Raw genomic sequence first — 24,719 nt, forward strand, 5'->3', positions numbered from 1 at the left:
TGGCATGCCAACTATTGGTGTTTTGAGTTACCACCGACGAGTAAATTTTTAGTATTGCGCGTCTGGCTCGGATTGTGTGCTTAGAGGATACGATGTTTATACTGGTTCGAGCAGAAAGTCCCTACATCTAGTTCATCACTGCTACTTGTGTTACTAGCACTAAAAGTTTATAGTAGGGGTTACAAACTTTCGAGAGAGGGAAAGGATCCCAAGTCTCTGGTGAAAGGAGTGAGTGGGTGCTGAGAGCTCGATCGCTGCTCGGCTGTGCGTTCATGTCATGCTCTTATGCAGATCTGTATCAGATCTTGATGGGTCGATCGGTTTAGGATCCCCTTCATGGGGCGCCCTGCTTTCCCTTTTATAGGCCAAAGGGAAGCGTGGGTTATAGTGGAGGAAAAGGATAAGAATGAGAGAGAGAAAGGCCTCTAGGATCACTGGGTCCTTCTTCTCCTTCATGTGGGTCTCGCTGACCTAGTAGATGTCAATAGGGATGGCTCCACATTGTGGTCCTGTCCATCACTAGCGCCATGCGTAGGCATCATCCATCGGTCATGGCGCTCCACTCCATCCTAGCGGACGTCATGGTGAACTAATGCGCCTATCAATGTTCATATGAGGGTTAGACAGAACAACACTGGTATGCTCGACGCTATTCTTGATGTGAATCCTCAGGTATGGCCCATCATGGTCGCAGGTTACATTGGGGCATGTCGGTCTCTTCCATGGTGTTAGAGTTTTGATCTAGGCCCATACGCTTGGACCTGGAGTGGTTGGCGGTGGTATGGGTCTCGATCGGGCAAGACAGAGCCTGTACCCAAGGGGTCTGGCGAGGCAGAGCCCATGGTTTTGGGGTTGGATGAGGCGGAGCACAAACTCAAGGGTCAGACGAGGCAGAGCCCGTAGCCTCGGGGTCGGGCGAGGCGGAGATCATGGCCTCAGGGTCAAGCGAGGCGGAGCCCGCCCCTAGAGGTCGAGCAAGGCGGAGCCCACGCACCTAGGGGTCGGTTGGAGCTATAGGTGTGCTCCTGACTGCTCGGTTGAATCAATGTTGATGACCATTAGCTCCTCTTCTTTGGGTACCCAAGTATTGGTCCCTGACAATATGACAACACAATGAAAACTCCAAGACTAGACAACATTATTCATGAATAAACTATACAACTTGCAAGTCATGGAGACTATGAGTGCAACGAGGCCACTTTCCCTTCCTCAGGGCATCGGGATTCTCCTCCATCACTGCTTTCGCTCGGCGCGCATGCTCAAGCTTCTTCTCCCTCTCCTCCCTGTACATAGCAACACGTCTCCTTTCCTCCTCTTTCTTATGCTCCTTTTCTGCAGCCACCTCTTTGCGTCTCCTCTCGATCAACTCCTTGTCCTCTGTCTCCCACCGCAAGAGTTTCTACATCCACTCTTTGTCTTCTAGCTTGATCTCAGTGTCGATCCACTACTCAAAATCACAGAGCGGTGGAGGGGTATGCAATACATTTAAATGTTACAGACCAAATAAACTATGCATGACTTCATATGACACAAAATAATTATTACACAACATCAATTTCCCACCATCTTGTTAATGCGACGTTGACGAAGTGTAGGCTCAAAGGCAAAATTAGCACACATCCAATACCTCTGCCTATACGTGTCCTCTTCATCGGACTTCACTACCTTGCAAGAATCACCACAAAAGCACATGGGCACTGAAACACCACTAGGCAGAGGCAATGGGTCGAAGGCATTTTCGGTCATCCTGCCATAACTACAAATGAACCAATTTCGTTCTAAGAACCAAAAGCAATGACCATTAAACCATAAACCTAGGGTTTTCCATTTGTTGTACATAAATGAACCAATAATATAACATGATTGATAGAGATTACCTTGGTTTACTAGCTTTACCACGCCTTGGCATCCTATCGTTACATAATACAAAAAAATTAATAATCACTTCAAACAATAAGTACTAACGTATTTAGGGTTGCAAAATACACGTAATATATACCAAACCAATGCATAAAAATGAGGAGGGGAGAGAACATACCTTGCTCTCGAAGATCTATGGATCAAATCCAACTTTCCAAGGTCAAATTGCTCGATTCAAGAGATTGGGCGGTTTGGGGAGAGCAAAAACCCGAGTACAAGGAGGAAGAAATGAAAGGAGCCTCGGCCAGGAAAACATTGGCGTGGGTTTTGAATCTGAGCTTGGCGCCATGGATCTTGGCTCCAAGGTCGGCACCGAGACCTATGGCTCCGAGGTCGGCGCCAAGATCTGTGGCTCCGACCTCGACGCCAGGGTTCGTGACGCCGACCTACCTACCACATCAGCGCCACTTGGATGCCCCGTTTTGCCCGACCGGGCATCTCGGCGCCATGTCCTACGGCGTCGAGATGTGTTACCTTAGCGCCGTAGGCAACGGCACCGACCCCTAGGGTCCAAAGATCAGTTTACGTCGCTCAGGGGGTTAAACATAAATTTTCTTCAAAAAAGGGGCCAAAATGCAAAAAATCATTTCATTTTTAGCCTGACATAATCATTTTGGGTGTGCAAGTTGCAACAGAGATTCGAAAAAAGCACCAATGCTCAAGCTTGTCTGAGGCGTCACACTATTGCTTCCTAGTACTCTGATCCTCTGGGCCACATGCTAGGGTATCTTGGCCAACTTCTGAGGCACATGCAAATGTTAAATTGTTCAAAAGAAAATACAAGATTGCTCCCCCTTTTTTCATACAGACTTGCTCATGCATGTTTTTTACAGTAAAATTGTAAAAGAGTAATCTATTCTTAACATGCAAATGAGGAAGGTAGACAATAGTAGTTGCCTTTTCTGTTCTGAACATGAAAGGATCAGCCATATGTTTTCTGAATGTGCAAGTGCCCAGCAGCTGTGGGAGGGTATTGCTGAAATTATGGGAATAAAGGGAGTGGTCATGTCGGTGCACAAAGTGACCAACTAGTGAATATTTGTAGTTTTGCTATACGTTGTGATCGGAGGTGGCCTAGCACTCAATGACATAGGGTTTATACTAGTTCAGACAACGTGCCCTACGTCCAGTTTGGGTCGGTTAGTGACTTTATTCCTGAGCCCAGGTACTCGAAGTTTGCAGTGGGGTTACAAACGAGAAGAAGAAAGAAGGGGTGTATAAGAGGTCCGGTCGGCTCTGGTCGGAAGGGCCGAGAGTGACAGGAGCTACGCTATGAGTTAAGTGTTCGAGCCTGTGCTTGAGGTCCGAACCCGGCGGTTCTGTGGTTGTGAGCTAGTGAACTTGATCGGTGCTTGTTAACTAAAGAGGGGCTCTCCTTTGTTGGAGAGAGCGCATCCCCTTTTATAGATAAAGGGGATGGCTTTACAAGTGAAGGATGAGGGTATGTATGCTACTGAGCTTTGTTACCCATGCTGGTGGGTACAAGATAATGGTAGGCGCCTACAACACTGTTGATGTCACTGTAGGATGTCAGATGCATGTGGGAGGTCGTGTTGCTTTCTTCAGGAATGGTAGACGCCGGTACCTGCAAATACTGTTTGATTACTAGAGGCATGTGAGGAGTTTCACCACGTTCACCTGGTACGGTAAATCCCGGCGCCCACAACACTATCGATGCCCAGAGGCATGGGGGGCCCTTACCATATGGGAGTTTAGCGGCGCCCACAATACTATAGAGGGAGATGTCGGCGCCTACAATACTGTTTGTGTCAAGGTGGTTGTAGAGTACTGTTCCTACAGGCGTACAGGGTATGGTCCCTGGTATCGTGGTTTGACTTGCGCGTCCTGGCTTGCTTTCTCCGTTCGTCCCCTGGTCCTTTCCGAGCGGGTGCCCCGGTCGGATGGCCCCAGTCGTCTCTGGTCGCGCCAGTCGGAGAAGAGGGGTGAGCAGGGTTCCTGCGAACCCCGGTCGGAGACGCGGGGTCAGAGTCAGAAGTAGTGCTTGGGCTAGGCCTTCTGATCGGAGAGGCCGTCCGGAGGCGGCTGGAGTCCGAAGCGAGTCTCCGGTCGGAGAGGTGGGCCGAAATAGTCGACGAGCGGGTGTTGTTCCTCTTCAGCCAGACCTTTCGGTCGGTGACTGGACCGCCCTTCCGGCCTGTCGTTTTAGACTCTTGGACCAGCCCATGAGTTACGTGTTGTCTGCTTGGGCCGAGCCTTGGCGTGGAAGCCGGTCCCCGAGGGACCCCGGGTTTATGAACCTGACAGGTCAACTATGAATTTTATAGTTAAACCTTGGTCAGCCGACAAAAAAACATATATGGTGTTTTTTTGTATCATCTGGATAAATTCGATTGAATTCATCTTATGCCCTAAAATTGCACAAAACTGCCTTGCAATGGCCCTCTATATCGCATAGACCCATAGAAGCTATAAATTTCTCCTAATTCATTCTATTTCCTTACTCCTACAATTGACGTAACTAGCATAGGCAGCTCGCTCACCGTTAGTTTGTCATATTATCACTATTCCACTTCTGCGGTATATTGTGTTATTTTTTTTGGTGTTATATACATTAATTTGTGATGTATGGTAGGTTAGAGAGTGTTTCTCGTAAAATGGTGCTAATTTTTTTTTAAAGAAAACTCATTTGAATTTGACCCGATATTTCTAAAATTCCCAAAATTTCGAATTTATCATCAGGGGGCGATTTTCTTTCAAATATTATAAACCCTGTGTTCATGAGCTGCAGGGATCACAGAAGGACGCGGCGAGACAAACCGGAGAATCTGGTCACCTGGCTGGAACAACTACTCTGGAAGTCAGTGATCAAAAACATAAATACATGACCACGCAGATGATGGTTGATCTGGACTGGAATGAGCGCATACACAGAACTGCAACGCACTTGGGGTTTGCGTCTATATAGAGCTATGTAAAGTTCGTTCGAGTACCCTTCTTGAGACTATAAGATGTTTTCAGTAGTGGTGGGTTGACTTTTTTTACTGTAATCTCTGGGAGAAATGGGCATGTAAATGTTTCACCTGACTTTGTCCTCCTGATTGCAATGCACACGTGGACAAGGCTCTATGCCTTGTGGAAGTGGAAATAAAAACTCGGTTCCTATAGCCCTGTCTCTACTCACGTCACTCGATGATGTGACATCTAACTGTTCTGTTGCCGTACTACCTAATCTTTTGCTCTCTTTATTCTCTGAAAAATGTCCGATTGCTTTAGGTCTTATTTGGATGCGCATGTATTCATCCCAAGCTACGTGTTGAAGTTGATTGAAGTGAAATTAAACTGAGTTTCATTTCATTCCACTCCAACCCAACATATGTGAATTGAGATAAATACATGCATTTACATGGCATGCTTAGCTATTACATAGCGTTAGCCAACACAGAGCACCATTTGGAGGATATATCCGCCTCATCACGCGGCAGCCGGGCAGCCCATAAGTGTGCCTCGGATTTGCACGCGAGAGGATTAGAACCTGTGACAAGAAAGGAATCGTTTGGTTCCTAACCTTGTCTCCTCACCCGAAACTGAGTGAGACAAAGATTAGTGTGGGCAATACCTAATTATTTCTATACCGGCTATGCCGGGTCTCCTGAAACCACTTGGCCGATCAGCTCCATTTTCGGCTGAGGAGTGAGGACGCTGCATGTGCGGCTGGCAATGCTACCAGATGCTGCACTCTTTAGCAACAGGTTCTCTGCCTCGGCACTCCACTGGTAGTAGTGGACTAGTGGTAGCCCGACCTCGTACGTCATGGATCAGGACTCGGCTAGTACATGACACAAGAGGCATGCAGATGCAGAAGACCAAGCTCTGAAAACGCGAGATTGCTTATATGAAAATGCACGTCGGTCAATAGATTAGAAAGTGGAAAACAGAGCAGGAAATGCTGCCTGTACTACGCGTGATCGATCTCTCATGACATGAGCATGTGGAAGGAATCGTGGAAAAGGCCTCAAATCAAATCATCAAAGTAGCAAATCTTGAACACAGAGTCGATCGCAAAGAAAGTACTAGCAAATCTTGAACACTGAGCATTGATCCCCACTTCTTCCCCAGTGGATGAGCAAAGCATGCAGTGCTGCAACTAGCAGAGGCTGTGGCATGGCATCATGTAGTGTAGATCTTTTTTTTTCTAACCTTTGAGATGAGAAGAATAAAGCACCAAGGTATTTTCAGTTATCCGTCCATGTTCATTGTTGAAGGAGCAGGTCAGCAGTCACCAGTAGGAATTGGATATTAGTGGACACTTCATCTATTTGATTAGAAAAAAATGGTAATAATGACGTTGACCCATCATTCGTCATTATGTGCGCCTAAAAAAATCTAGACGGAACTGTGGAGTCTGGAGTCTGGATGGCGAAGGCTTTGTCCGTGCATTGGGTTCCAGAATCTCCACCTCAGGTACATGTACATTGCGTCTGAACCTATTATGCATGGTCACAGGACACAGTGCATTGCATCCACAAGACTACCAGAGAAGTGTTGACAGATGAAACTAGCTAGCTAGACAGCAGTGAATTTGCGTGCAGAAACTTGATTTCCCCGGAACGTACGTCTGTTTCAAAGCCTGAATCGATATCGATGTACCAGCTCAGCCGTTAAAACTCCGAAAGATTTCAACGTTGCGACAGGGCATCCTTCTGGACATCTCGCTGGTTGCAAGGAGAATTGCCGGCCGACATGTCCCCAGCTATCTACAAACACAACAAGAGAAGGAATAGGACCGTGACAGAGACACGGAGAAGGAATAGGACCGTGACAGAGACACGTTGGCTAACAAGTAACAACACATGGATTGCTGACGTTGACGATGATGAACTGACACAAGAAGCTATAGTCATGTCACGTGGGAGAGCATACAAAGCATCATTGCATCAACTAGAATCAAACACAACGTGGACGCACAGGACGAACGGTCAGCACTCACAACGGATCGGCGTGTGCATTGCAATTTGAAGGGACATCAAGATGCCTAATAACGTCAGTTGTTGGAAGACTAAGGTTCCGTTTAGTTGAGCTTTTGGCTTTGGCTTTTGGTCCCAAAAGTCAAAAGCCCAATCAAAGAGACTGTATTTGGAGGCTGCTTTTTCAGAAACAACTGTTTTTCCGTAGTATATTTTTGAAAGCTGGTTTGACTCTGCTTTTGGCTTTTGGCTTTATGCTTTTCGAAATTTGTGGAATAAAAAGCGTTTTCATAGTTGTTTCAAGAGAGATAAAGATAAAATATATATTTTATACTTGTTTAACTAAACAACTTTTAACTTTTCTACAACTCACAGCCCACAGCAGCTTTCCCACAGTTCACAGCCCACAACAGCTTTTTTCCACGGCCACAGCTCAACCAAACACGCCCTAAAACACCACAAAAATGCAAGCTCTTCACATGGCTAATGCTTCAGGATAGAATCTGGACCGCTGCAAGACTGCATAGGTCCGGCAATGGCCTAACCTATACTACTTTCTACCCAGCTGTGCATGAGGAACTTTAGAGACCACTCTGCATCTCTTCCAGTGGTGTGGGTACGCTAGATCAGTATGGAGGGGAATAGCCGCTTGATCATGAAGAATAGGACTTGTTCCTGAATTTAGCTGATAATAGTCCACCATCAGCAAAAACCAGAAACACTTGAAAGAAATAATAGTCTTCAACCGAAGACGAGCACAGTGCAGGAGGTCGTTGCAGGAATCAAGGACGAGTGGAGGACATGCATGGTGTTATGCAGGCAACGAAGATTTGGCAATGATGTTACCACAACAGACTACTTCGACGCAGCTGCATCTGCAGGAACTTCAGATTGTAACACCCTAAAATTTGAATTTTTGGAAATAGAGCTGAAATAATTTATTCGTGAATTTTTGTGCACATGAAAACATAGGAAAATAAAAATTTTCATTAATTTAAAATTTATCATAAGGTAGAAATGTGTTTGTTGCATTCATGCCGGTCGCATCTCGTGTTTCTATGTGCAAAATGTGTGTTTTTTTATACGTTTAGGAGACGAATATCTATCCCTAGGAATTTTCCAGCTTCTTTCTAGAATTTAATTCCTACCTCCTTCACCTTAATCTTTATGTTCCAAGTTCCCAACAATATTTCTATGAGCTCCAAATATTTTATTTGGGTTCATCATGTTCCAAAGTGTCTCTGGGAATTTTCCCCCAATTTTCGGAGGTCCCGGAGTATTTTTCGTGGCTTAAATATCAATTCTGGACTTTTCTAGAATTATTTTATCCATAAAATTAATTAATTCCGAAAATAATAAATTTCTCATTTAACCCAACGCTCAAAGCCCATGTGCAATAATCCTAATAAATTCTAAAGGCCCATGCATTTATTTACTAATGTGCTTTAATGTTTATTTAGGCCCATTAGTAAATGTGGAGGGTGCTACCATATCGCTAGTTGACGTGGATGTAGGGAGTTTTTCTTCCTATAAATCTGTACCAACCCCTTGGGCAAAGCACACCAAAACTACCGTAAGGAGAGCTCCTAATTTGGGAAATCCCTCGTGTAGTAAATTATATTTTTCTCCTCTTTCCCTCACCGTCGCCGCCGCAGTCACCGCTGCCCTGCCCAGCTCGGCCATCCTCTTCCCGGCAACAAGTAAGGCCGTCTACCATGTTCCTGCCGTCCTGCCGATCTCCAATGTGGCCGCGTCCTCTTCTTGTTTCTTTTTCTCGCAACAGAACAGATCGACTCCTATTCCTGCCATGGATCGCAGCGTCTATCGCCGCTCGTGCCGGCTATTCTCACCTTGAGCCATGCTGTATGCCCGCACGCATGCAACCATCCTATGCGCCTTCCAGCAAAAGATGCATGTTGCGTACGTGCTTCGGCCTTGAGCAGCACGTGATCTACTTGCACCTTTGGTGAGTTCTTCTATAATTATCTTTCTTCCTCCCTCTATGCACTTCTTCATGATATTTAGTATGCAGACAATCAACCGTGATTTAGCCTCCTGTTAAAATAACCAAACTGCATTCTTTCTTTTGTACTCCAATACTCGATCCATATTAATTCTTTTGTCATCAGTTCCTACGTGAATCTTGCATAGAGTGCATAGGTTCTTTGTTTTATATGAATCTGTATAAAACCGCATGTGTGCAGCAGCTCTTGGTCAATCTATCGAAATCCTTTTTCTTCTTTCTGTGACTCGTAACAGCCCTATCGATGTTGCCTGTTCCTCATCACCTCTCTACGTACATCTACAGTTTGTACGTACGTCTTGCTGCGACCTTCAGGGATGACCGGAGCTCTTGCCGTATGTGCAGCTCGGCCTGTGTAGCAGGCCGCTGACGCCCGCTCCTGCAGCTGGATGCCGAGCACCAGTCATGTCGTCACGAGCGCCGCTTGCATGGACAGAGAACTCGTAGACATGGGGATCTTCATCGAGACGAACCCTGAATCCCTGTTGAGCTGTGCTGCCATCTTCTGATCCTGCTGCGGCCGAGAGACCTGCCATCCACCATGTTCACATGTGTATGCCTACGTACATCACGCAAGGTATGGAGGCTTACATGCATACGAGCAATTAACGTCACCCGTGCATGCCTGCATTACGCTGTGCCGATCGGCTAGTTAGCTTGATGACCTCATCTTCCACGTCATGCTTTATTGTGGCCATTTTCCTTTACAAAAATAAACCTTGAAATACAATAGGAATACGTAATCATCCTGAGCCGTCCGTTTTTAGATCAATGGTCCAGATTAGAACTTACCCCTTCGCTGTTCTTTTTTTTTTTGCTAAAGAGTCTCTCTGTTTTTGACAAATAAACCTGCAGTCCAAAACATGTTTTCAGATTTTGTCTTCTTCTTTGGAAAGCGTAGTATCGTCGGTTTAGATCTAAAATACGTTTTCAGTTATTTACATATTTTGTCATTGATTTTGTTTTAGCCATAACTTCTCCGTTTTAACTCCGATTTGACCCGTTCAATTTGCGTTATGTTCGTAATTTCATAATCTACATGTTAATACTACTGTTAAGTAGGTCTTCAACTTTTAAAATTCGTTATTAGATTTAATCTATTATTTTAATAAAGGAAATCTTGTTTATTTCATATCTTCTACGTTTCAACTCCGTTTTGAGTCATTCAAGTTGCGTTAGATTCATAGCAACGAGATATACACGTTAGTAATAGTGTTTATCATGTCACTAATACTGAAATTTCATGGTTTAAATCATAACTTGAATAACAAGTATGCAACTGGGTTTTGTAAATAAAATATGATTTGTTTTACTTTAGTTTTATAATTCGAATCTAAACTTGACTTAATTCCATTTATAGTATCTATAAAATATCTTATATATGTTTTCATATAATTAAAACACATGAAGCTAATGGTTTTATGAGTAGATCTCTCATAAGTTGTATCTTTTCAACCGTAGTTTCGATTAGCGTGCTTTTCGCGTCTGTGTGTTCGTAGTGAGACGTAGATTCGTTGTACAAACTTTTCATATTGATTTGATGTTTGGTGTACTGTTCTAATTTAGATCTATTGTTTGCTTCATGTATGATTGTATGGATGCTTGTGTGGTGCTTTATGATTAAGTCCAGTCGGTGAGGTATACGTGGTGATCAAGAAGAAGAAGAAGAACATTGAAGATTAAAGCTTACCGAAGGATCGGTGTTTTAAGGCAAGTATAGCATGGGAACTTTCTTGTTGTCCTATACATATTTAATCATTTAATTCATACTGCATGTGTCTACCTTGACTACCACTAAGGATTTTCTAGTACTTTGTACCTTGTGTCTTGATACCTATGGGGTATTGCATTGGGTAGTATGATGCTAGTGCTCAATTAAAGACCATGATCTTGTAACTTGACTAATGTTATATGCAATAAACATTAAAAGATACTTTTTAGCAACATGGAACAAGGGGGCTAGAGCATTGGGCTGTTTTTATGGTGCTCTAGATTCCTCTCCCTAAGGACTTATCTGTAAGTGATCATCCGGGACTTATAGTACAGCTGTGAGGGCTACATGGCTCTGGCTTTAGCTCAGTATGAGGATCTTTTCTAGCTTGTTAGTGGTTACCTTTATTAACGTAAGAATGGCTTGACGAATCGGGTATAGTGCGGCCTCTGTCCCCATGTGTATAGGCTGCGTGTCAATGTGCCATCGGGAAGGGAGGCTCTACATCTGTTTGCCGAGTGAATCTAATGGCCCTAACTTGTTAGACGAACCTTTGAAAGGCTTCATAGTGAACCCTGTCGACCTTCCTTGATAGTGGGTCAAGAGGTTGGCCGCCTCGGGCGAAAGGGTAAATCACGACTCACAGTGAAAGTGTACAACCTCTGCAGAGTGTAAAACTGGTATATCAGCCGTGCTCACGGTCACGAGCGGCCTTGGAACATTTACGGAATAGATGATGAACACAGATGATACTGATGATGAAGATGCTCACTAATGGTTAATTGTTTATGCTATTCATTATTCATATTTACCTGATCATGTGTTTATGGGCTTGAGGTGAACTCGTTGCTACTCAATTGCTAAAATCATGACTCATTAAAAGCTAATCGCAGTTAACCAGTGTCAGCCTTTTGAGCCTCATGAACCCCATGTTATATTTGTTGAGTACGACATGTACTTACGCTTGCTTTATTTTACACATATTTGGAAAAAAATCCCGGATAGGTACCAGATTGCTAGTTTGGAGGAATTAGGCTTGTGATCAACCAGTCAGTTGTCCCTGTGGATTTGGAGTCTTCGCCTGAAGATCAGAGTTGTCTTTACGCTGTCTATACTCTGAGGTTATAATCTTTATACTAATACGTTATGAATTTAAGCATTGTCTATTGATATTACCTTATTTGTAGCTATATGTGAGATTTGACTTCCTGGGCTCACATATGGTGTGTATCTGGTTTTGTTCTTAAAACCGGGTGCGACATAGATGCACAAAAACACTGATATGGATCGAGATGAAACACTGAGATAGATTATATAGACCTATAACTACAATTTGATAGTTCATGAACCGAGATGAGAAGTCGAGAATAGTATAGAGACCGAGCATGTAATTTCTCTCACTACGTCGAACGGGTCAACGGGTCCAGCGTCATTCCCTGGACACCTACCATTCCTTGAAAGTTCTTGGCCTTGTAGTAGCTTTGTGAATCCATCCATGCATGGATCACATGCCTGGTTGTTTTCCCCAGTTTGAAAAATTAAATACACTAATTTTTTTTGTTTGGAACCAGTCGTGTTTGTAAGCCCCTTTCTTTGTTCAAACAAATATTTTGCTTTTTTTATTTAGGAGAAAGAAACAAATATTTTGCTAGTAAGAAAACAAAGAAATTGCAACACAAAAGCATGACGGACGGCCCAGGAGAAGAAGGCCCGTGCGGGTGCGCTCCCACTGGGCCCAATGGGCTGAATAACCCCAGACTGCGCTTAAGGCCGTCCGCCGCATTAGTTATCTTCACCACGTGTGCTCTATCAATTCTAAAAAAAAAGTGTGCTGTATCTCTCGTCTCTCCCCTCTCTCTCTACCTGCCATGCGACGACTGGTTAGCCTACCGCCGTGCCGCCGTCGCCCGACACCAGGTGCCGATGCCTTGTCGGTCTCGTCGCCGGCGACGAGCACCCACCAGGTATTCCTACCCCTTCTCTTCCCTTCCCTTCCCTTCCCGCTGTGCGGAACCGAGCACCCAAACCCTAACTTTATCTTTTACTGGGTTTGCCCCCCTTTGTACCGTACCAGGAGTTTAATTAGAAGAAGGCCAGGATATTAAGCGGAACTCGGCCCACTCCAACACCTCCACGGGCAGATACACGGCTGTCAGCTGCGAAAGATGCCTTAGTGCACAAAAAAGGCCTCCGAGCCCAATTCTGACCCTTGGCCCGGGAATGGATGGAAAAAAAATGCAGTAAAAAGATCTTCTCCGAGAGTGAGATGCACAGTCGTAATAAAAAAATTTGAAAAAGCGCCATTTGAGCGCAATTGTATCTCCCGTGGTGGCGTGCGCTAGACATTAGCGCGCCTAGCTTTTTGCCTTTTTTCTGATATATATATATATATATATATATATATATATATATATATATATATATATATATATATATATATATATATGAGAAGCAGTTGCACCTATCACTTTCTCTAATCCCAATGAACCACATAAATGTTGCCTTTTCTGTTATTTATATACCAAACAAAATGTAAATGTGATACTTTCTAATAATTAGAACAAACCAAATTCAAAATGTGAGAGGCAGATGCAACTGGCACTTTCTCTAACCCCCACGAACCACATATCTGCGTGATTTGTATTTTACCATTATGTTCCACAATATATCCGTGCTTACAGATTTATAGCGTACATTTAACGCTTAGTATGTTCATTGATCCTTTTCAAGATCCATTACAATTGGTAACAACAAAAAACACCACTTTACCAACTACACACATATTGTTGCATTGTGTTGCTGATTGTCTTACCTGCAAAGAATTCCAGCCAGCTTTGGTACAGTGCAGGGGCTGCCAAACTGGTCAGTGGTCACGGAAGTCAGAAGAACACTGCAGTACTGGAAACATTATAGTTACCCTGTTTGGCTGGCTGATTTTTCAGCCGCTGATGATGCTAATGCTGATTTATTGTGAGAGAAAAACATTGTTCCATGGCTGAAAAGTAGTACTGATAAGTTCAAGCCATCCACTATTCATTCTCTTTTCATTGAGGAAAAACATGATCATGTGATTCATTATGTTCTCTGTTTTTCCCAGAAGTGTTGATAATCTTCCAGGGGAAACGGAACTTCAGAGAAGAGTAAATGTGGAAGAACAATATCTTTCACTTCATTTACCTCGTATGAATCATACTTTGTATTTAGATCATCTTATTGATGAGAATATGAGATAGATTATGTAACAGTTAGTTTACTACAACATCCTAATTAGTTTGGGTATTATTGTGATTTACTAACTAGTTGAAATATTTAAAAGAAACTACATGCTATAAGTTTTGTATGTGGTATGTACTGCTAGGAATTTTTTAGGTTTTATTTAAGATTACTATTGCCGATATCCCTTTTCCAACAATACTAGAAACACAGGCGTGCCGGCCTACCATGTTGGTATGGCAAATGGATAGGGAGCTACTTGTGGAGATATATCATGGGCGCGCAGGAGGTCGGTGTCCTCTCCCATTGGTATAGTGCTGTCCCATAGACACGAGATATATACTGATGCCCTTTTATGTAACTATGTAACCTATTTAATGCTAACTATACATATACATATACATATGAATGCAGGTCACCTCAGTAGAAGGAAATCATCTCGAGATCCCATAGACCACCCACTGAAGTTTGATTGGAGGAAGGGGCCTCCTGACGTTTGAGATACATCTGTAGCTGTAAGCTACCCAATGAAGATGACTGGTAGCTCCAAGCTGCTGCCATTGTGGTGAACTTTATCGATTGAATTACCGTGTCTAGAGTCAGTAGTAGTGATCAGCTGTGGAGTTGGTTTCTGGGAGGGATAAATATGAACTTCTGTTGGTTGAAGAACCTGTAACGATTATGATGTTTCACTGTTAACTGCTGTAAACCCCTCAGGATGCTGGGGATGTTTTATTCCCTGGAACACTAAGAAAAAAAAATAATTCATGGGATGATTTCTTGGCCTGTACTCTGTAGGTTGTGCAGGAGGTCTTAGTTTTAATTTACTTTAGAGCTGTTGATCAATCAACCTGCATACTCATATGTAGGAACCAATATATACAGCAGAAGTTAGTTTGTACAGACAGTTGTTTTCATGCAATAGCGTGAATTGTGGATTGTGTTAATAGCAATCTTTTGTGGTATATAAAGCCTAATGGTTTATAAATAAAGAAAATGGATCCCAATAAGGGAACATGTTTTATGTATATCATTGTCTTGTGCAAACATAAGTTGTGCTCTTGGACTCTAATGTTGCATTTCAGGTAACACCATTCGTGAGTTCTATTCAATGCTAACAGGTGAACTAGAGTTGTATAAGGTGTGACAGTGTGAGCCCTAGAGGTGTGGGCGTGCAAGAGAGGAGAGCTACTCTGTTTTGGCTACCAATGAACTGAGTACATAACTGGTCGGAGGTGGACATGATGTCCGGTCTCTACCCTGAGCCCTAACTCTTGTTCCCCGGGATTCACCAATTCTTTCCAAATTCCCTCCTGCTATCGTTCTATCCAGTTCGTGATCATGGTTCATAACAGATACCCTTGACCTTATAATTCCCTCGTGTTCTCTAGCAGGTTTAGTCGCGTCCACCTTGCCCATTGGCAACTGCTCCCCTTCCACAATGTTTGCCATCTCTCCCTCTGCTTCAACTCTCATGGTGGTTATGGTTACAGTAGCTGGGAGAGTCCCTCCTTGGAGGCGTCCTTCTCACACCTCCTCTCCTACTAAGCTAGGATTTGCGGGTAAAAACCTTCCCTTGCGAGCTTGCGACGTCGGCGCGGGTCGTTTACTTCGTGAAGGCGCCACAAGGCTTCCCTGCTCTGTTTCCGCTCCGCTGCTCTGTTTCCTGCCATAGTGGTGCTTCTGGTTGTTTCGTTGGTGGTGCTCGGTAGCAACGTTTGGCTTGGTTGCCTGAGTTAGTTGTTTTTGCTAGTTGTGGCGTCTTTTAGTTGTGGAGTTCCTAGTTAGGTCGTTTTTCGACTAGGTTAAATTGCTAGTTGTATCGTCTTGACCAAGTTGGCTCGGTGAAGTTCACCGGAGCATGTAGTGATGTGAAGTTCTTAGTGGTCTGGTTGCAGTGCCAAGTTGTATGAGATGAGTGGCGTACTCTCCTTAGGCCATGTTCGCTTCGCTGAAAAAATAAGGCAAAACACTGTTCTGGCTGAATTGTTGTGAGGGAAAAATACTGTTCCGGCTAAAAAACAAGCTGAAAAAGATGGATTATAAGAGAAACGAATATGGCCTTAGTTGTGTTGTTTTTTGGCCCAATTTTCACACAATGGCCCCGTTCGCTTGGCTGAAAACACTGTTCCGGCTGAATTGTTGTGAGAGAAAAATACTGTTCCGGCTGAAAAAAGAACACGAACAAAGCAAAACTTAAGGTCGGCCGAACGGGGCAAAAAAAACTCAGCCCGACACTTGTTTTCTTTTTCATCATCTAATATAAATAGCGGCAAAACGTTTGCCATCCTTTTAAAAAACCCTCCTACACAAAAAAATTGACAGAGCAATGCTTAAGGGAAATTGCTGAATCCCCATTTCAAAAAAAAAAAACCCTCCTACACAAAAATTTGACAGAGCAATGCTTAAGGGAAATTGCTGAATCCCCATTTCAAAAAAAGAGCAAATTGCAGCAACGCACTGCATTGCAAATACCCACCAAGTGCACCCGTCTTTGAGTACGCCCCATTTGTTTAGGCTTGTTTGACTGATAAGCTATAGCTGAAAGTATTATTGGCTGATTTGGTGTGAGAGAAAAATAATGTTCATTGGTTGAAAAAAATACGACTTATAAGCAAGCAAGTCCAAATGGACAGGGTGAGAACTTGAATTAAGGCGTTATAAATCATGCCCCACAGAAGGAAAAAAACAGAAGGGAATAACTCAGTCAACGACCACCTCACCCGTACGGAACTCGTACTCGCAGTCCACGTTCCCCATGCCTCACCGCCGGGACTTGAGCACACACGGGACCGAAATGCTTAGCTGATCTAGGCCCAGATCGAGCCCTCCGCTGGGCAGCTCGGGTCCACCCGGATCAAGAGGCTTCAAGGTCATGCAGAAGGCAGCGAGTGACGCCGGAGAGGAGTGCGCTGTCGAAGAGGAGCGAGACGCTGGGGATCGGGCGCCGCGCCGGTGGGGTGCGCCGCCGCCGCCGCCCTCAAGCCAAGGAGACATCGCCGTCGTCGTCCTGAAGTCCTAGCGTTAGACTTGAGCCAATTGGGTCCTGTCTGGCCTGGCCCGGCCCTCGGGCTAGGCCCCCAAGTTCGACAGTTTTTGCCCCTGCCCGCAAACCTCAGTGGAGAGGGTTTGGGCACAGATCCTGTTACCTATTTTTTTTTTCGGCACGAGCCTAGCACGAAATACTGATTTTAGCTATTTTATACTGCAAAAATGTGCGAGCGACATGTCTAAGCCCGAGCCTGGCTCAAAAAGTTAGGCCACTTGCCCGGTGAAACAATTATAGACAGTACTTTTTTGACCTGGAATAGCCGAGCTTTTCTTCAGCCCGGTCTAGACCATAAAATGCTCAAGTCTACTGTGCACGTGGTCGCTCTGTAAGTCGCGGATGGCGGAGCCAAATTACCCCCTCGATGCCTACCTTATTCACCTCCATCTCTAAATAAATAGATTCCTAGAGTTGTCTTAAGTCAAAATTTTAAAACTTCGACCGAATTTGTAGAAAAAAACTGTCAAAATTTATGACATTAAATTAGTATCATTAGATATATAATATTTTTATAATATACTTATTTTATGTCATAGATGTTCTTACTCTTTTCTGTAAAGTTAGTCAAATTTAAGATTGTTTGACTTGTATGGATTCTAGGAATTGATTTATCAGGGGCTGTGGGAGTAATTAGGTAAACAAACGCGTCCAAATAATTAAGTTGTAGAAAAGTCATCACCTGCAGCTAACTTGAAGCTTCCATTTATTTATATAGGTAATAAGACAAAAATAAAGCAGCCAACTTGCTGTGGGACTGTGGGTCTCGTCACTAGAAACATCCTTGAAGTTTCCTAGTAGTCACTGTCTTTTCTTTTGCTTTCAGTCCGAAAATACAATAGATTCAAGTCCTGAAAGTATTTTTTTGTCAGAATGGAAAAAAACAATCACCAACAGTTCCCAACCGGCCAATTCCATTTCTCAATCTTTTCATGCTTGAAAAATAGATCGAGCGCACGGATATATCCGCGCGTTTCTCGCTCGCGTATCCATCGGCCAATCTAAAGGTGGAAGAGCATGGGAAAAAAATAAAGAGTAGGAAAGAGTTGCAATGCAAAATTAGAAGTGGCTAGGATAATTTAGAAATAGTATATGATTTTTATGTAAAATTATCTTCTATATTTTAGGAGCGAATTATTGGGAACTGTCGGAGATGATCTTATTTATTCTTTTTAATAATTTTTGACGAGTTGAAAAACCTTATGGTTTTGAGAAAAAAAATGTTAGGAATTTTTGGAGATGCTCTAAAATGATCTGAAGTTTAGTGGCTAAATTTAAACCATAGGATCAAATATGGTCTTGGCTTCTTTATATTGTATAGGACGGGAGAGTAAGATGTTTCGCATGCATCCATTAGTGGGATATTAGAGATAGAAGATTGAAAATTCGCTACTCTCCTCGGGACACAAATATTCATTGCCTGCTGTGCCGTTCTTGTGAGGGAGAAAGATCACCCTGGAGCGCTGAGATGGAGGCAACGCTAGTGAGCGCTTCGATGGGAGTGATGAACTCCCTCCTCGCGAAGCTCGCAGCCCTTGTGAGTGGTGAGTACAAGTTGCTTAAGCAGGTCCATGGGGAGATAGTTTTCCTTGAGAGCGATCTCCGTAGCATGAACGCACTCTTGCAGAGGCTCGCGGACATGCAAAATCTTGACCCCCAAATGACGGAGTGGAGGGATCGGGTGCGTGAGCTGGCATACGACATCGAGGATTGCATCGACCTCTTCATGCATCAGCTTAGTTCTGCAGATGCCAAGGCTGGGCTTGGGCAAAAGATTGTATCCCAGCTGCGGAAGATACGAGCGTCCCATCAGATCCAAGAACTCAAGTCTCGCGTTGTGGTGGAGAGTGAGAGACAAAAGAGGTACTACTTGTTTCACGACTTCACCTTGAGTTCCAGTGTCTCTGTGAAAGTAGACCCTTGGTTGCCCGCACTTTATGTTGAGGAGGACAGATCAGTGGGCACTAGTCCATTAACACGTGCTCTCGGTCTAGAATTTTAGAAGATTTACCTATTAGTTATTGTTTAATACATATAACAAATAAAGAATTACTTATATTAAATTAATGTTTTTGTGTTTGTTTATTTTCTAATATAATAGATCCAAGTATCATTAACTTACTAATACTTTTTTTTGCAAGGGACTGATTTTTAAATTTTTTCACTCATATTCATATTTTTTTCTTTACATGGCACCTATGTATATTTTACATACACAATTAGTTTGAAACCTTACCATTAACTATAGTGGTTATTTTTGCATCATGTATCTTGCGAAGTCATGAATCTGAATTTTGTTCATATTTTATTCTTATTGACTACTACACATTCTTTTTATCCTCAAGTTAAGTTAAAACTCTTGTGGTTGTATTTTTTATTAACTCTCTTTTTAGCACTTTTTAGAATGAAAATTTTAGGTCATAGAGTACGTTCTTAAATACTATATTACCATAACCAATCATTTGAAACATGCACCATGTCGCTTAAAGTAATCGATAGAGCATGAATTGAGATCTTGGATGGGGGTCGCAATGCTAACCTTAATAGAATTTTAATACTTAAGCCTTATAATAATCGGTTTTTACTCTAGAGTAATCTTATAGGGTCTAAAAATATAGTGACCAGTGGTCTCCTACACTTCTTAAGATGATTGAATTTAACTATCAAAGAACTACATGTGCAGTTATAGTTTTACTGCCAATATAGACGTGTCAAACATTTTAGTTAAAATATATAAATATATTTAATGTAATAACCTATACAAATTATATGTCATAGTTACTAATAGGTTTTAAACATTTTTTAGTATGATTAGTGTATGACTTGTTAAGGAAATATTTTTTATGTGATGAAACATAACATATTGCTCATGAATGCTTGTACGACACACACACACGTATGCTTACTTTAATCAAATTAACATATTTTATATTGATAGAGGTGGGTAATATGGAAACATATATATGCTCTATTGTTAAACAATTTTTAATAGAAGATTTTGACAGTTTATATGTAGGTTTGAGGGGATACTTAATTTTTCTAGTAATAAGATGAAAATTAGGTTACGTAAAATGTCTATCGTAATAGGAGGCCACATGTAATTAGATGTGAATCTAGGACTACTTTAGATCATATTTCTTAATAACACACGTGGGTAATTTAAATATAGAATCATTGGTTACTTTATGTTGTTTTTTGCAATATCAACATAGGGTAATTATTTAGATATTTCCAAGAGCTATTATTATCAATGGTGATTAGGTTATACTGAATTGATAGTTAGATGTTTCTGAGTTTTGTGAGATTTTGTAGGATCTATATATTGTTTTTCTATCGAGTCTTGTGAGGATAAATGTGGAGGCTCCATTCAGGACATCTAGATCATAGAGTTTATAGTATTTATCTTTTTCTTAAATCATATGTATTTAGTTGAAATATAATCTTATAGTTTGGCTTTCAACTTTTAACGGAGATGTTGCAATTTTTTCACTTTTTAAGTAAAAACTCTAGCCTTTTTTAATCTTTTATTCAAAAGTTTTTTATTCTTAAAAAGTGTTAGGTCCATGTAGTATTGTTTTCCACATGTTAAGTTGAAACTCAACTTGCACCGCGGCACTGGACATGTTGAATTTGTTCTATCACATGATTATATGTGTGTAGTATTATTCTATATATCATAGAGTGTTTAAAATTAAATTACAAATATTTATATGATATAATGTTTTAGTCAGAATGTATAAATTTATTTAAAATAACTGAAATGTATTAATATGGAGTATTAATATAAATTGAAGTTATTTTCCACACACACACACCATACTTTATGAATAATATTTTGTTTTCTACAATAGCATATGTTAGTATTTACATGTAGATTTGATAGATATTCTTTTTTTTATTTTTTTAAGTGATTGAGGTATATACAAATATTTATCTTTCGTGTTGACATTTATGGGTAGGTTGAATGCAACCTTAGGAGGTTATTTTGTAGTATCTTTTATAATGATAAGGAAGGGGAACTCATAGAAGCATTATGGGTGTTTTAGTTTATATCTTTGATAATGGTAGACGTGAGTAATTTAGATATAAAGTTAGATGGTTATTTGAAATTATCCTTCATAATAGTCAAGATGGGTAATTTAGATGCAATCTATAGGGGTTATTTCGAATTATGTTTCATAATGATAAAGGTGTGATTTAGAAGCAAATTTAGGGAGCTATTTAAATTGTCTGTCATAGTGATAGATGTGGGAATTTATATACAAATTTAGGGGGATTATTCTGAATTATCTTGCGTAATGGCGGTGGTGGGTAATTTAGATGCAAAATTAGGGGGTTACTTTATGTCTTTTTGTAATGGCAGTGGTGGGTAATTTTTATTCTAAATTACAACAGATCCAATGGTTAATATTATCTATGATGATTCGAGTCAACCAAATTAAAGGCTAGATGTTTCTGATTTTTGTGAGAATTTCTAAGATTTATCTTTTTTATAGCGTGTCTGGTGGGAATTAATGTGGTGCCTCCGTTGAGCGACTGATGGACAAGAGTAGGGGCAGTGCCTCATCGGAAGATGTCATGACAGTGTGCATTGTGGGTCGTGGAGGCTCAGGCAAGACCACTATTGCCAACCAAATTTACTGCAAAATCAAGGGGGAATTTCAGCGTGCAGCTTTTGTGTCGGTGTTTCAGAATCCTAACATAAAGAAGGTTTTGGTGAGCATTCTTTCACAAGTTGGTGCCGATTCTTGCGCGTTAGATGATGAGCAGCAAATTATCAACAACCTAAGGGAATACCTTAGTGACAAGAGGTACCTTGGGTTTCCTTTTTCTTATATCATGCCACCAAGATTATTTAGAAGTTTGTTTCATACTGTAAAAAGACAATTCGCAAAAAATATATCCCTGCCTCTGTAGTGTGTCAGGCTGGGCCTATTCCCAGTTCCATAAAACAGTGGTATTTAGAAGTTGTTTCGTACATGCAGTGGTATTTAGCAAACATATGTTTGACTTGGTTGTTGTAGAGCGGCAAATCTTCCTCATCATCATTGCAATAAAATGCACATTAAATTGGGTATGCCATTAGAGTACGCAACATAAGAAAGCGATGCTCTCTGCAAAATTCAAATGTAGCCAATGGAAATTGTAATAAGAGTTTCCATCTGATCTAGGTTCACAATAAAAACGTATGCAGTATGCAGCCTTTGGTCTTGGTAAGCTAGCTAAAGTTTCTGTATATCCTAGTGCAGGTACAAAATATAGAGATTCTTTTTGTTCCTGATGATGAGTATGCCAGGTTACCGATTAGAAAGAGGACAAAGTCAAAGGGTAAGCCTATGAATACACTGTAATGCCTGTGGAAGAAAAGATTATTGATTCATGTTTCACACGGCCATTCAACGCCTCCTTTCACATATGTAGCATTATACGAGCATCTTCTTTTTACAATCTTCTTTTATTTTTAATCACACAAACGATAACTTTTAAGTTGAACTCATTCAGAGTCTTGCAATGATGATATGCCCATGCAAGTCTATACTAGATCTCCTATCAAAAAAAAAGTCTATACTAGATCTCAATAGTAGATATCCCAGTATATCTGTCTCCTTCCCATTGCTGTTTACATTCTTTATAAAATTGTTTATTTATGGGTGCATACTGTTAACATAGTCAAGCGTCGTTACAGGTACATTGTTGTAGTCGATGATCTTTGGGATAAACAAACATGGGAAATTATCAAATGTGCATTGGTCAAGAATCGTTGTGGTAGCAGAATTTTGACAACAACACGAAAATATGATGTAGCTAAATCATGCTGCTCCTGTCTTGGTGATCATGTTTATGAAATGAGACCGCTTAATATTGTTGACTCCAAGACATTGTTCTTCAAAAGAATTTTTTATCCTGAAGATAGGTGCCCAGCACAGCTGGCAGAAGCTTCTGATGAAATATTGAAAAAATGTGGGGGTCTGCCTTTAGCGATTATTTCCATATCTAGCTTATTGGCAAGCAAACCAAAGTCTATAGATCAATGGAACAAGGTGAAAGTTTCCCTAAGTTGCACATTTGAAAAAAACTCCAGATATGGAAACCATGAGACAGATAATCTCACTAAGTTACTTTGATCTTCCAAACCATTTGAAAACATGTTTATTATATTTGAGTATATTTCCAGAAGGTTGTGAGATAAGAAGGGAGCGTTTGGTGAGTAGATGGATTGCTGAAGGATTCATTGGCCAAAAACAAGAACAAAACATATATGAAGTGGGGGATAGTTACTTTAATGAGCTCATCAACAGAAGCTTGATTCAACCTGCAAGCATAAGCCGTGATGGTCAAATAAATGCTTGCCAAGTGGATGACACCATTCACGATTTCATTGTGTCCAAATCAACTGAAGAAAAATTTGCTACACTGATTGGTGCCTCAAAGCTGGTACCCATGCCACGAAGCAAGGTCCGTTGACTATCTCTTCAAAATGGCAACCAAGAAAATATAAAGTTCTTGGTCAAATCTCATGTACGGTCACTAACCGTATTTGTCAATTCTAAAAGAATGCCATCTCTTTTGGGTTTTGACATTTTACGTGTGTTGGACATAGAAGGTTGCCATTCATTAAGAAACCGTCATCTTGAAAATCTGGAAAGACTCCACCAGTTAAGATATTTGAATATATGAGGATCATATATTAACGAGCTCCCAAAGCAAATTGGAGAACTTCAACATTTAGAGACACTAGACATAAGGTCAACTTATGTAGAAGATTTACCATCAGGCATTGTCAGAATGAAGAGTTTGGTTCGTTTGCTTGTTGATTGTCATGTTAAATTGCCAAAAGGAATAAGCAATATGCAGACACTAGAAGAGCTAACAAGTTTCTCAGCTTTATTGAACGACTCAAACTTTTTGCAAGAACTAGGTAAGCTAACAAATTTGAGGGTGCTCCGAGTAATTTGGAATCTTGATGACTTTGGAGGTGATGGAGGAAGCCATAAGGAATCTTTATATTCTTCTCTCAGTAAGCTGGGCACATGTAACCTTCAGTCCCTTTTCATTGATATCAATGGATGTGATGAAGATAATAACTTCTCACTGGATAAGTGGCACCCTGCTCCATTTAGACTAAGACAATTTTACATTGGCCAGTGGTGTCCCATCCCGAAAGTTCCCAAATGGATGGGCTCATTAATCAATCTTGAAGAGTTAGTTCTATATGTTGACAAAATTGGTCAAGAGGATGTCCAGATGCTGGGACACATGCCTGCTCTACTATCCCTAACCATATACTCAAATACCGCCTTTGAAGGGAGTATCACAATGCGTGGATTTCAATCTTTAACAGTTTTTCAAGTTTTATGGTAATTCTGTGGGGTTAATTTTTGAACCTGGGTCTATGTTAAAGCTTGAGTGCCTTGATGTTATATTCAGCGTGTTTTGGATTAAATCTTCATACAGTAGTTTTGATTTTGGCATACAACACCTATTCAACCTCAGAAATGTCTACATTCAACTTGAATCTACTGGTTCTACTAGTGGAGAGTTGGAAGCTGCAGAATCAGCTATCAAGAATGCAGTACAATCACTTCCCGGACACCCTAAACTCAACCTGAGGATGTTACAATGAAAATAGTTGGGCTCCTAAGTGGCTAGTTAAACTAAACCGATACTAGCCTGAGATTTCAGGTATCAACTGTTGATTTAATTCTTATATTCTGATTAACACCATTCTCATATTCTGCTCTCTTGAACCGAGCACTTTGGTACAGCCGGCGGTTGTCCCAAATCTGATCGGACAACAAAACCCGGCCGGCACCCCCTGCAAGTCCCAAGGTTGTGAGTGCTATTGGTGCAACCTAGCAGTCTTCTGTTGATCCAAAACCG

General features: G+C 41.5%; 1 protein-coding gene across 1 annotated transcript; it reads left to right on the forward strand.

Annotated features, from left to right (window-relative positions):
- The first annotated feature begins 18,333 nt into the window (after positions 1 to 18,333).
- Positions 18,334 to 18,840, forward strand: LOC136524167 (disease resistance protein Pik-2-like). The gene has a single exon (XM_066517627.1). It carries the CDS (start codon positions 18,334 to 18,336, stop codon positions 18,838 to 18,840), a length of 507 nt encoding a protein of 168 aa, XP_066373724.1.
- Positions 18,841 to 24,719: the final 5,879 nt, after the last annotated feature.

This window comes from Miscanthus floridulus, chromosome 18 (genome assembly GCF_019320115.1).
Source record: "Miscanthus floridulus cultivar M001 chromosome 18, ASM1932011v1, whole genome shotgun sequence".
NCBI classification, from domain to species: Eukaryota; Viridiplantae; Streptophyta; class Magnoliopsida; order Poales; family Poaceae; genus Miscanthus; species Miscanthus floridulus.